This window comes from Trichogramma pretiosum, unplaced genomic scaffold (genome assembly GCF_000599845.2).
Source record: "Trichogramma pretiosum strain Unisexual culture from Peru unplaced genomic scaffold, Tpre_2.0 scaffold1, whole genome shotgun sequence".
Classification (NCBI taxonomy): Eukaryota; Metazoa; Arthropoda; class Insecta; order Hymenoptera; family Trichogrammatidae; genus Trichogramma; species Trichogramma pretiosum.
In genome coordinates this window covers 2,533,746-2,546,599 of record NW_019641703.1, presented here as the reverse complement: position 1 = coordinate 2,546,599, position 12,854 = coordinate 2,533,746, and the positions used below count along the sequence as shown (strand labels likewise).

Sequence of the window (12,854 nt, the reverse complement as noted above, 5' to 3'; positions counted from 1 at the left end):
CGCCACGTCCGGATCGTTTTTGCCGTATCGGGACTCGCGCGCGAAACATACGTCTCTCGACTCCGTGGTGCGGATATTTGGTCTCGTTAACCAGTCGTATAAGTCAATATAATAACGCGTCGTCGCGGTCCTTAAAATTTTCCACTGTTCGATATATCTGTCTCTCGGCGCATTGGTCTCGCGAGTTGCAGTAAATACATGAAATACAAGTGCAGTATATATACTGTGTGGGCGCGCGCGCGACGGAAACTCGACATCGCGTTCTCTCGCCTGGCCGTATATTTCATAAAGGTAAATAGACAGCTGGAGGGTATAATCGCCTTGACATCGTCCTTCCCATGAGTTGCGAGCCACGGTCGTCGTCGGTCGTGGCTTCGTCGTCGCATGTCCACCCATATACGTGCGTGTATGTAGTCGTCTTTCTCTCTCGCTCGCTCGCTCGCTCGGATGCAGCTCGCACATTATAATATGGCAGGCGCGGCAACCTTGCTGCGAGTACAGGGTCGAGGTTGCACGCTGTTGCATTCTTATTTATCAATCCTATCTCTCTTCCTCTCTCTCTCTCTCTCTCTCGGTCTCTATATAGAAGCGAAGCTCTTGCTCTTGGTTACCACCCACACTTGTGCTTAACTGCAGCACGCTTGCATTATTATAACACGGCGCGCGCGGATAGCGTGTATTATTACACGAGCGAGAAGTGCAGCGCGTCCTCTCTCTCTCTTTTTCTATGTTCATGTGTGTGTGTGCACATATGGGCGCGAGAAAAGGTCTTCCTGAGTCTCTTATAGAGGCTCTTGTATGTACGCTACGATATAACACAGTCGCTCGCGGTATATCTAATTGGTCGCATCGCACTGGCGTTGAGCGAAGCTTCTAGGTATAAGAAGTATAAAGCTCGCAATTTTTTTTCGGGAGGGAAGAGAAGAAACATTGAACTATTTATGAGATAGTATACGGTGCACTGTATGTGCGTACATGCTATATATATATTGCGTATTATATATACTATATTGCACGTGTGTATATAAATGAAGAAAAAGAGGGTCGATGAGCTCTCTCGCAAATAACTCAGCGCAGCAGCAGCAGCAGCTACGAGAGCTGCAGTGTGCTCGTGTGCCTATACACACACACACGCACACTTCCTGCTCCCACAGGACATAACGTACCAGCTCTCTCTCTTTCTCTCTTGAGTCCTCGGTGCAGGGCCGCCGAGTAATACAACAGCGCACAAGGCTCCGTTCTATGGGACAGGTAGGCAGGCAGGCAAGGCAAGGCAAGGCACTCGCGTTGCTCCGCGCTGCTCGAGCAGAAAACTCGTCTCGGCTCGAATCTCCTCCGCGCGCGCGCGCGCCCGCAAGTATTGCAGTCCGTAACTCGTATAAGTACTGCAGCGTCTATACTGCAGTGCACGCGTACATAAGTGTGTATGTGTATGTGTATCCTATACCTATAGGTCTCGTTTCTCGTATACACACATATAGATATATTATTACACACGTACGAAAGAGCGACGGCCTCTCCGCAAGCAAACAAGCGAGGCCTGCAGCAGCAGCAGGTATATAATATGTCTGCGCAGTATATATACAGCGCCGTGCCTGCCTCGACTCGGCTCGGCTCTCTCTCGATCGCGAACGAAAGCGAGCGAGAGGGAAGCGAGCGACCTCGGCCGTCCTTGCCCCCACAGATAGGCAACCGTAACCGTACCGTGTCTGAGGCAGAGCTACGCCAGCAGCTACACACACATACACGAGAGAGAGCTCGACGCAACGTATAATATAATATGCTGTATAAGCTCGCGCGAGCCCAGGCTCCTACTCTCTCGACTGCCTCACGCGCGAGCTCTACCTCTCGCGCTCCTTCCTTTTTTCTTTTTCTCTCCTTTTTTTTTTATTCTCTCTCTCGCTCTTTACGGCTCTCAAAGTAGCTGCAGTGAGAATCCCAAGCTGAAAACATTGGCTATATACACCTCTATTATATATACCTTGCGCGAGGCTGTGCTGCTCGCAGCTTCGATCCTTATTAAGAGAAACCCCAACTCCGACTGTGTTCGTCATGTTATTTGTGTATGTTTTGGGTCCGTTTTACTGTTGACTCTATAAGTTTTCGACTAACTCCGAAAATCGACTAATACTAAACAAACCATTCGTCTCGTGAATCGAAGCATAACCATACGACGGAGGGGGTGTCAGTTTTAAAAGAAAGCCGAAATCCTTCTCCATCGGGACTCGAGGCACACATTTTCTGCTGCCGAAATATAAATACTTTTGGCGATTTCCATTGCATCCCGCGCGTATACATTCGCTCATTATCACCGTGCGCGAGCGCGCGCGTAATTCGGGGGAAAAGTGAAAGGCTCCCTTATTACGTACATTTGAATGTAATTTACGCGTATTATAATGCATTGTAGGAGTGATAAGTGTGTATACGCGAGAAGAGAAAACATAAAAAAGGAGGGCTCGAGCCGGTGTATTAAAAAAAAAGTAAAAAAAAATAAAGCACAAAAACACGTATGCGTGTGCGACCATACGTTTCACTATGGCATATTATGCATATCGCATAGAATCGGCACACTTCGACGTCCCAAAGCGCGTGAATTATCCTATGCCAATAGTTGCTGCGTGCACATGTACAACGTTACTCGTCGCGCGCGAACTATACGCAGAGCTCGACAATATTACGCAATTCCCACATTAATATTTATCGTATTTTAATTACATATACATGCGCACGCGGCGCAAAAGTCGTGCTGGCGTAAAAACAGTTCAAAGGCTTGTTAGCGCGAGCACGAGCGAGAGAAAGAGTGATAAGACAAGCGCATTGATGAAACACATAGATAATTATTTAAATTCATTATCAATCGCGCCGAAAGCCGCTCATTTTCCTATAATAATCGCCTAAGCTATAGAATTATCTCTATGAACGTCGGCCTTATGTAATTAGAAGGAATGAAAAAAAAACGGCTAATCTAACACGGCGATTATCGGCTTATCGAAAAGTGCATTTGCGTAAACGCGCCGTGTCTCTGAAAGAGATTATCAGTTTCACGACACAACCCGAAAATTTTCAACATAACAACAACACATTTTTCTCTGGTTATTTTCCTTTGAATTCTTTGTCTATATAGAAAACTAAACTACAAAAATTTCGATTTTACCTGTAAAGAAATACCTCAATATTAATGCTTGAATTGATTTCATTTTTCGTCTGCAATTTATTAATTTTAATTTAAAGCTTTGAAATGGTTATCTTCGTTGCGTAAAACCATCCAATGATCAATGAAATTATAAAAAAAATAAGTGCGCACGTGTACACCGCATTGCCTCAGTATTGTTGAAAATATGAAAAAATACCGAGAACTTTACGGTGCAAACACGTTCTCAAATCAAAAATTCGATTAAAATATTTTAAAAACTTTATACAATCGAAGTACGGTCTGATGCAAATATCAAAGATTCTATTGTGAAGTAATTCAGGTCAATGTTGATTTACAGCGTCCAAGGGGGCCTAAATTAATGAATGATATTAACACATGTGTGGTCTGATTATTTTCTATTGCTGATTTTATTGAAGAAAATAAAAACAACTTTAAAAACCAAAAAATAGAGCTATATTTTGTAACCGCACAGATCAGCCCTAAAAAAATACACAAATACATTTTTCAAGTTGTTTTGATAAATCATGGGCTCGTATTTAAATGTGGCACCAATTCCCATAGTCATTTTATATTTAAATTTCTGGTCACTTTTATTGATACAATGGTATAATCAATAAAACAAAACAATGTTATTCACTCCATCATCTTATCGATCGATATAAATGTCCCCCCATTCAACTCGAGTTTCAGCTCGAGCTCAAAAATTGTTAGGGTAAAAATAATTTATTGAAAATACACGAGGGACCAATAGTAAGTAAGGGAGCAAATACACATCGGTCGAAGCGAGATGAAGTCGGTGTCGAGACAAATGGTGCGATATCCATAATGGAATGAGTATCTCTCGTGTGTGCGCGTACACATGTAATAGAGCACGCGCAACGCATCAATCGTTGAACTAAGCAGCTAAACAGGTTGGACGCTCGATGGTGGGTCTCGTCGTACGCGCATGTGTTTATAATAGTCGAGCACACAATAGCCTGCACTGTATACCCACACCTTAATGCACGTCTGGTGCGTGCGAGTTCAAAAGTCCATGCGCGCGCCCGGGCAACTCGATTCCTAGAACCATTTGGTCGCTCGGCTCAAAGATTCAGGCGGCTCCGACGCGTTTGGCTCGACTGGGCAGGGTGTGAAAAAAAAATAATATGACGAAAATCTAGCGTTCCCACGTCGCGGAGACTGGGACCGAACTGATTTTTGGAAAACTAGATCGATGCCGGAGCAATCGGCACGTACAGGTAATGCTGCACGCACGAATATGAAATCAATATTATCATACGAAAATGTAACTTTTCAGACAATGAATGAGAAAATTGAAATGAGAATGTATGACTACCTTTTTTCGATTTTTATACCCCGTAGGAATTTTGCGATTTTTTCCTATGGGACATTTTTTGAGAAACTAACACAAAAAATAAATCTCTATTAAAACGTTAATTTTCAATGAAAATACCTAACTTACAATTTTGCAAATAAATTTATTAGTAAATAAATTTATTAGTAAATAAATTTATTAGTAAATTTTATTCGTAAATTTATAACTAAATTTATACATCAAATTGCATACTTATACAATTTTTTTCATTCTGCCACTTGCACATTTACCATTAAAAGTACTCGCCATCTAGTGGTGGAGGTTGGGATTAATATTTTTAAATTTTTTTTATATTATTTGAAAAATTAATACAGAAAACAAATCTCTATTTAAGCGTTAATTTTCAATTAAAATACATAAATTTGAGTATAAAATTAAGTTTTTTCAGTTCACTTTTGTATTAAATTTTCATTTTATTTTAAAATCTATATTACTCTTGTCTGAAATTAAAAAATCAGCACTTATACATTACATTACTTATACATTATTAATATTCAATGAAAAATTCATAAAAAATGTACAGTAAATAAAATTCAATATAGGTTACTTCATCTTCAATTTCTGGTTTTTACATTAAAATCTACATTAAATTTCAAATTATTTTAACAGTATACGCTTGTGCATCAAATACCATATTGTTTACCTTTACACTTAAAAAGGCTCGACAGTAAGATGGATTTTGTTTTTTCAGACTTGGATATCGTCCTAATTTTCTGAAGTAAATATGAAGTAACTAAATCTGGACAATCAAACGACTTTCGCTTGCTTCAAGCGTGTGAGAAATTAACCGGGTGTCAAACAATCCAACGTCAGCTAACCTAGTATTCAAATCTTCCATGGAATTTCAAACTTCAAACTTCAAAGATCGTGGAGAGCTCGAGTGAGCGAACTGAGAATGACTCAAGAGCTTTTTGCCAGCTATATTATTCCATAGGAAGAAAATAAGCGTCGAGTCCAAAGTCAACAATAACTTCGCGAGCATGTGAGCATTGGCCGAATATCTTCAATTTGACAATTAATTAATAAACGGCACATTTGCAAGTTTACGATTTGTCGGTCTGCGTCTGCGTCCATTAATTATAACCGAGTGTACAGTAACGTCGCAATAAATGTTCCTCGAGTCCGGCAACAATGAAGTTTCAGCTCGTAAATTCGCAGTCTAATCGTGACGATTATGTGGGTTATGATAACTCAATAAGATCCGTACACGAAGATATTCTGCGCTCAATTAGTAGGACACAAGCGTGCGAGCAGTGCCGTAGCCGCCGCCGCCACTTTGCCGCATGTATATGCCTCTCTGTTCTCTGTTTTTATGGTCGAGCTTCTACATATAATATAATATATCGTACGCGCGTCATTGGTTCTGCATGGACGAATCGTCGAAATGGACGCTGTGTTTTTTAAAGGCATTTAAAATTTTCACGAGCTATTTGAACAAGGCGCCGCCGCGCTCGGCGAACGACAAACTTTAATAACATACTCGATGCATATAAATATAAGGTGGATTTCGTGGACGAGCTGGCATTGTTGTAAGAACGAGAGTGTATAACGATAAAAAGGCAGCAGCACGCGCGCGAACTTTCTTTGCTCCCCGCTGTTCTCGAGGTGATCGCTAAATGCGCCGAATGGAGGATCGGCATACTTTTTCCAACTAAGTACCTCGTCGTATAGCTGCTGCTGCTGCTGCTGCCGCGCGTTCAAAGAATCTATAAAGTTATTCGACGGGCTGTAAAAGTTTGAAATTTATTCAGACACCAATGAGTGCGGTTCTCAGCAACAGCGGCAGCGGCGGCGTGTATAATACTGACGAGCTGTCGTGCTACGAATATAATTTTTCTCGCCGAGCGCAAAATAGATGAATAAAAAAAAAAGAAAAGAAAGACCCGAGTGATCTTCGGTCACGATCTGTATTCAAGCACGCATCGATGCGCCACGATATGCGTGCGGCCGCAAATTTTTTTTCATACAAACACGTCTATATATACCTCTACACACACATACGGTGCAGAGATACGGAGAGCTGGCTAGCTAGCTAGCTAGCTAGCTGCAGCAGATCTCTAGCTATAGCGCAGAGCTCGGCGCAGCCTAGGATACATATAAGTAAAGGAATGCAGAGAAGAGGAAAATCTCGCGAATGTCTATCTCTCTCTCTCTCTCTCGCTCTCTCCTCTCTTGGGGTTGCATTACGTGTTTTAGTGCCGTCGCATCAAAGCTATGCATACGGAGAATCTTCCTCTTTACCGCGCGCGCGCTCAGCTCGTGTGCTGTGTGTGTGTGTGTGTGTGCTGTGCCGTGCGCGCGCGACTATGTACCCAGCGATCGCGCAGTACCTTCCTATATATATGCTGCTTAGTGCACTTAGCCGCAACTGCAACTAGCCTATACTCTATACGTATTATACCAACTACCCATTATATGGGCTCGCTTCACCCATGGGCTATGGGTAATACTCGCGACGCAGCATCGGCGCGTGAAATACCGCGTGTGTGTGCCGTACGCGCGCGTGCATGTAATAGCGAGATCTCTCCGTGCAATATATAGAATGAAAAAAATTTTCCAATTTTTGTATCGTTTCGTCCCTTTTTTTCTTGCTCTTTACACAATCGCTACTCGTCCATCTAACCCGATCTCGAGTGCAGCAGCAACGGTCTGGGGCTGTGTTTGCTCCGCAAGTCAAACAAACGGGTGACGTCTTTGCCTCGGCACGAAATTCTTGGGGCTTTTTTTCACACTTATCGTAGCGTCGCGAGCTCGACATTATCGGAAACACGAGGTGGCCCTGTTTTGGCCGTTGCGAATTCGCAGGATTTCCTGTCTCTTTGGAGCGCGCGAGGGCACATTTTTTTCTCGTTCAACGGTAAAAAATGCGCGCATGCATATATAGGTACGAGCGCGTGCACGAAGCACGCGAACTCGAACGTTGTTTGACTCCGAGTTTGCTCTGTCTGCGGCTTTTTTTGACCACTACTGCTGCGCCACACGCGTGTACACACATCTCCGGTGCGCAAAAAATGTACCAACAAAAGTCGAGTCTTCGTGTGAAAACTCGTGCCCTCGCTTTAACTCGTGCATCAAATAGACACACGAGTGGTAGGACGTGTAAGGTGCGACTGCAGCTTATAATGTCCTAAATAATAAGAGGCGCAGTGATTCGCCATCGCAGCTTTCTGGCAACGCGCGCGAAATCGCCACGATAGCGTGGAAAAGACCGCGTGGCAAGATAATGTATACACGCTAAAATCTAGGTAAAAGTTTGACTAAATGTTTTGAAACGAAGGTACACGAGGCGCGCACAACTTTAGACGGTGAGAAAATCGAATGAGATGCACTGCTGCAGCTCGTGCGCTGAAAAACGCATCTCGCCTCGGTCTATACGCGCTACTCTGGCTTTCGACGTCGTAGGTTCATTCTCGCACAATATAATACCATACACGAGGCGAGCATGCTAGAGCACACAAGTTTTTGTGTACTTTTACTCGCTACACAAGCGATCGCAGCAGCAGCAGCAGCAGCAGCTCGTCGACGCGCACGCGGCTAGGTATATAATGCGCTGCATGCCGCCACGCGGAGCACGTCTTTTTTTCCTTGAAAAGTATATAGGTACGCGCGCGCGCGCGCGCGCGTGGATTATGTATATTTATATGCGTGCGCACGAAATGTGTCTATGCACGAAGAGCAAAAGCCGAGCCATATCTCTCAGGTCGTATATATCATTTAAATATTTTAATTGCTCGTTACGCTGCGGCGATGCTCTGCTGCTCTATGGTAGTTTGTGTAGCTCGAGCAGTGGAGTAGGTAGGGTATACCTTATACTACTACGCGCGCTTCTCGGTGCAATGCGCGATGCGAAGAAAAGTGTATATGTAGGCTGCTCCGATTCCCTCGCTCTTTGCACGTCCGTAGAAGCTCTGTGTAACGTCCCGAGGCTCATAGAGTCTAGGTCTATGCGCGCGCGCTCGTGCGCTCTTACACTTATTATATGCTCTTTCACTTTTTTCGCGCTCGGCTACTCGTATTTTTTTCTCGACTTTTTTCTCCTCTTCTTCTATGACGTATGAACTGACAACGTGTGTGTGCTGCGCGTGTTTGTGTTTGTGCATGTTGCTCGCAGCTTTTAAGACAGTACGACGTCTCTTTTATATGTGCAGCGCAGTCTATATATGCGCATAATTCATGTTGACGAGCGCGCAGTTCTGTAGCGTATGTAGCTTTTTAATTAACTTTAGTGCGCAGCCAATCTGCGGCGGCAGCAGCGCGGCTCGCGAGCGATCTCTGCGCCTCGAAACGTTAAAACGACTCGAAAAACGACTAAATTGCACATTTTATTGTTCTTCGAAACTTTTCGCTTATACTCGGTACTGTCAAATGAAGCCTCGTCCTCGACCTTTGGCTGTTATTCTTGGCTGCGCTCGCTCACACAAACGATCGACCATCAATTGGGGAGACCCGTTCGGACTCGCGCGCGCACACACACATTCTTGGCATTTTATTTTAATGAATGCTTTAACGGAATACCCAAAAGTTCCTTATCAACGCTGCGCGACTTCTTGTCGTCGTCGAAGCCTCCTCCACTCGCGCCAACGCCAAGGAAAGTATCAAATGCGCTACTACGAGCCGCAGCAGCATATTCTGATTCATTTTTGCGCGCGAGGAAAATTGCATTCCTGCGCACGGCTGCACGTATAGTTACAGGCTTCTTATGCAACCTGTACATATCGCGCGCCGCGCAGCATTACTTCCCCCGCGATGTTGTACGTATAATGACGCCAAGCAGGCGATAGAGAAATATTCGATATCGTAAAAGTTTTTCAAGAAAACTGCAATCTCCATTTTGCAGCTTAGCCTGCAAAATGTGTATACGAAAACTACAAGCTCACACCAGGCCACTACCTTGGAAACTCGCGTTTAGAATGCCTCGGCTACATGGCCACAGGAATCGATGTGCAGCGCTTGAGATATTTTAAAAGCTCCGACACGCGTACAATAGTATTTATTAGCTCGTAAAGCAAATCGTTATTACTCTCCGCGGCGCGCACTTGCGCTCGAGTGTCAATTATCCGAGGCTTTGATGCAGTACACCTGTGCTCCAGCGTGTATATGTGTACTGCTATATGTACGTAGACGCGCGTACATACATGTACATTGCATTTCGTGTGTAGCTACATTATATCTAGTTTAATTGACTTTTCATAAGCTAGTGATATTTTTCCATTAAAGTGTCATTGAAGCAATGCGAATTACGTGATCATTTTTATGACTGTACTGCGTCGCGTCGCGGCTCGCAGCGCGCGCGCGCTCGGCGGTGCTAATGTTTTTCGCCTGTTTATTGACCACGTGTTAAATTGCATAACGAAACGCATTCGCGGATGACGATGATTTTCAACGAAAGTTCCGCGTCAGCAGCGAGTACGCATGGCTTTATTTGCGTGAATGCGCGCATGGCCCTGTTTTCCTCGGACCGTCGAGCCACTTATTATGGCTGTGCCTGTACGCATCTTAACTCTTAATTTTCTTAACTCGACTAACTTACTTGCAGGAGTCGTTTTCGAAACCCGATGCCATCTGACATCGAGAGCGCAAATTAAACTCTCGTTCATGAACACAAAGATACCTAATAATAATAATAATAATCTAAAAAACCTTGAATCTAAGATTTTTCAGACTCTTCAAATATTGCTATTATATGTTTTAGTTAATACATATAATGTGTAATATTTAATAATTCAAAAAACCAGTTATAAAAATTATCAGAATTTTTCAGGATAGATAAAAAAATTTGATAGATCTTGAAGTATATTTTTCAAAATTAGGGTTCATTTACATAAGCTTTACAATTGTACATTAACTTTGTGTGTTTTAACCCCTTCGTTATTTTAAGAAATTGTATAGGATCAAGTCAAACCTATTCGTCACAAGAGGGCGTATACGCTAAGATTCGCGTAATCGCAAGTGGCGAAACGCCGTTCAGATTATATTTTCATTTGATTAATTTCAGCTTAAATTTTTATTTTCTTCACTGATCGTATGAATATTATCACTGCTGCATGCCCGTCGAGTCTGCAAACTTGCGTTTTGGTGCACGTTCGTTCCCTTCAAAAATATCTCCCTTACCATACGTATACGTACAGAGGACAGCTGCAACGATCGGCGCGAGCAATGGCCTCTCTCGCGCCACACCAGTGTATACATAATAAGAACTTTTTTTCCTAGACCTTCCGCAGCTCTAAATACGTATATACACGCTGCTCGAGTTATTTGGGCGTTAAGATTTAGACGCACGCACGGGTGACGGGTGACACGCGCAGGCTGTTAGAGCTACAATACGTACACTGCACAACATTTATGTATCGGGCGCCCGACTGGATACAACTTTTGGTATTTATAAAATTGTATACGCGCGTGTAACATAACGATTCGATAAAAGCGAGAAAGAGAGAAAGAGAGGCAGTAACAGCAGCAGTCGCAGCCGAGGGACGTTAAGACGTGTCAGGTGGTTGAGACAAAATGTCTTGCTCGCTCGAGCTTTCTTATATTATGCGGCTCGCGCTTATACTCCATATATAAACGTGTATAGCTGTGCACACAGGAGCTACACAAGCCCGCCTGAATATATATGTGTGTGTGTATATGACCACCTGTTGCAGATTTGAGATAGAACTCGATATGTGCCCTGCTATGCGCACAGCTCGAGAGAGACACACTGCGCGGCGGATTTCTCCTAGCCGGGCAGCGCGCACGCCTGGTGACGCCCGACAGACTAGGCGAACAACAAATATGCTCAACTGGTCAATTCTAGGTGCATATTTTTCATCGCTAGACTTGCTACGCTGCTGTTGCTGTATAAGCCTTGTTGCTGCCTTCGCGAACAGATTATGAGTACACGTAATTTTATCGCATCCTTGCTTGAATTCATTATCGCGGGACACGCGCAAAAATGCCGATACAGTCCTGTGACGCTTTATTACATAAAATCAAACGTTAAATTGAAATAAAACGACATTGAATTTCATTTAACGGATTTTATCATGAAATCTTTGTTAAAAATTAATCTAAAAGTTATGAATAATTTTTTTACATAAACCTCGAAAAAATTCAGGAAGATTTAATCGTACACATTTTATGAAAAGGTTGTAATGAAAAACTGATGAAAATTCAATCATAATTAATGCCAGATTCCACCACTAGATGGCGAATATCTATTTCTTCAAATCTGCAAGTGTTATAGTAAAATATTCGTATAAGTCCAATCACAGTTTTCAAATATTTGCAAATTGTCTTGCATGTTAATATAGACTCACTCTACTTTTACATTAATTACATCCGACTCGCAGCTATTTGCTCCGAACATCCTTCTCTCTTCATAAAAATCATGATTAGTTTTGTGTAAGTAGTACCTCAGGATTCTGATTGGACGTAGTCTTCAGTCGTGGCGTTTGTTGTAGATTGAACAGAATTTTAAAATTGGTTATTTCATACTTCGATTTTAAAGCAAATAATAAAACCAGCATATTTTTTTTTCAGCTATAAGTTGAAAGTCAAATTTCGAGCTAGCTCTAGACAGAAATGACCACGGCGTGAATCAGGAAAATTTTTGCAAGTTATTACGTTCTTTATAAGTGTTATTACGGGCCGTGGCAGATTCTTCTTCGAATCAATTTGTTCGGATTTTTCACAACTCAATGAGTTACATCCAACACTTATGCGGAACGCTGGACGTTTTTACTTTTCAAATGGCCATACGCGATAATACGCGGACTGGCGCCAGCGCGGATCTCCTTCGCTGTATCTCTTCAATGTATTACATTATATTATACAGCATGTACTCGCAATCAACTTACAATAATATCCAACCATATTATGGATCAATTGCCACGGTCTGCTCACTTCGGAGCTCTCGTAGGTACGTATATAGTATACGTGTAGACGAGTTCGCGCGCACGTAATAATAATAATACTCGAACGATCGATCCGCGCGTACCTATATGCTCTACGATCGACCGCAAGGGGAAAAATTTCGATTTCTTTCGAGTACCTTTTTCTCTCTGTCCCTCCCCGTATTTTTCTAGACGTCAAAATGAGGCCGTCTATCAACGGGAAATAGCATTCGACTGTCTGCGCGCGCGTTTAGATGGTTCGCCTGCGGCGTCAAGAAAATGAACGAATCCCTAATGATATTCTTGCTTTCGCTCGCTCGCTTCGTGCAGCCGGCGCTACAGCTGATTTTTTTCGAGGATTGGCAAGAGCAGGTGGTGCAAATGGAAGCAGCGCGCGTCGAACCTGAAATATATAGTCGGGAGATGATCGACAAACCAAACGTTATATTCT

At 43.0% G+C, this 12,854-nt stretch overlaps 1 protein-coding gene across 1 annotated transcript in view; it reads left to right on the top strand.

Annotated features, from left to right (window-relative positions):
- LOC106653324 (malate dehydrogenase, mitochondrial-like) overlaps positions 1-5,440 on the top strand; it is a 52,715-nt gene extending 47,275 nt beyond the window's left edge. Inside the window, exon 6 of the mRNA XM_014372728.2 lies at positions 5,221-5,440. Coding sequence (XP_014228214.1) covers positions 5,221-5,238 — 18 coding nt within the window. The 3' untranslated portion in view covers positions 5,239-5,440. The remainder of the gene's footprint in view (positions 1-5,220) is intronic.
- The last annotated feature ends 7,414 nt before the right edge of the window (positions 5,441-12,854 follow it).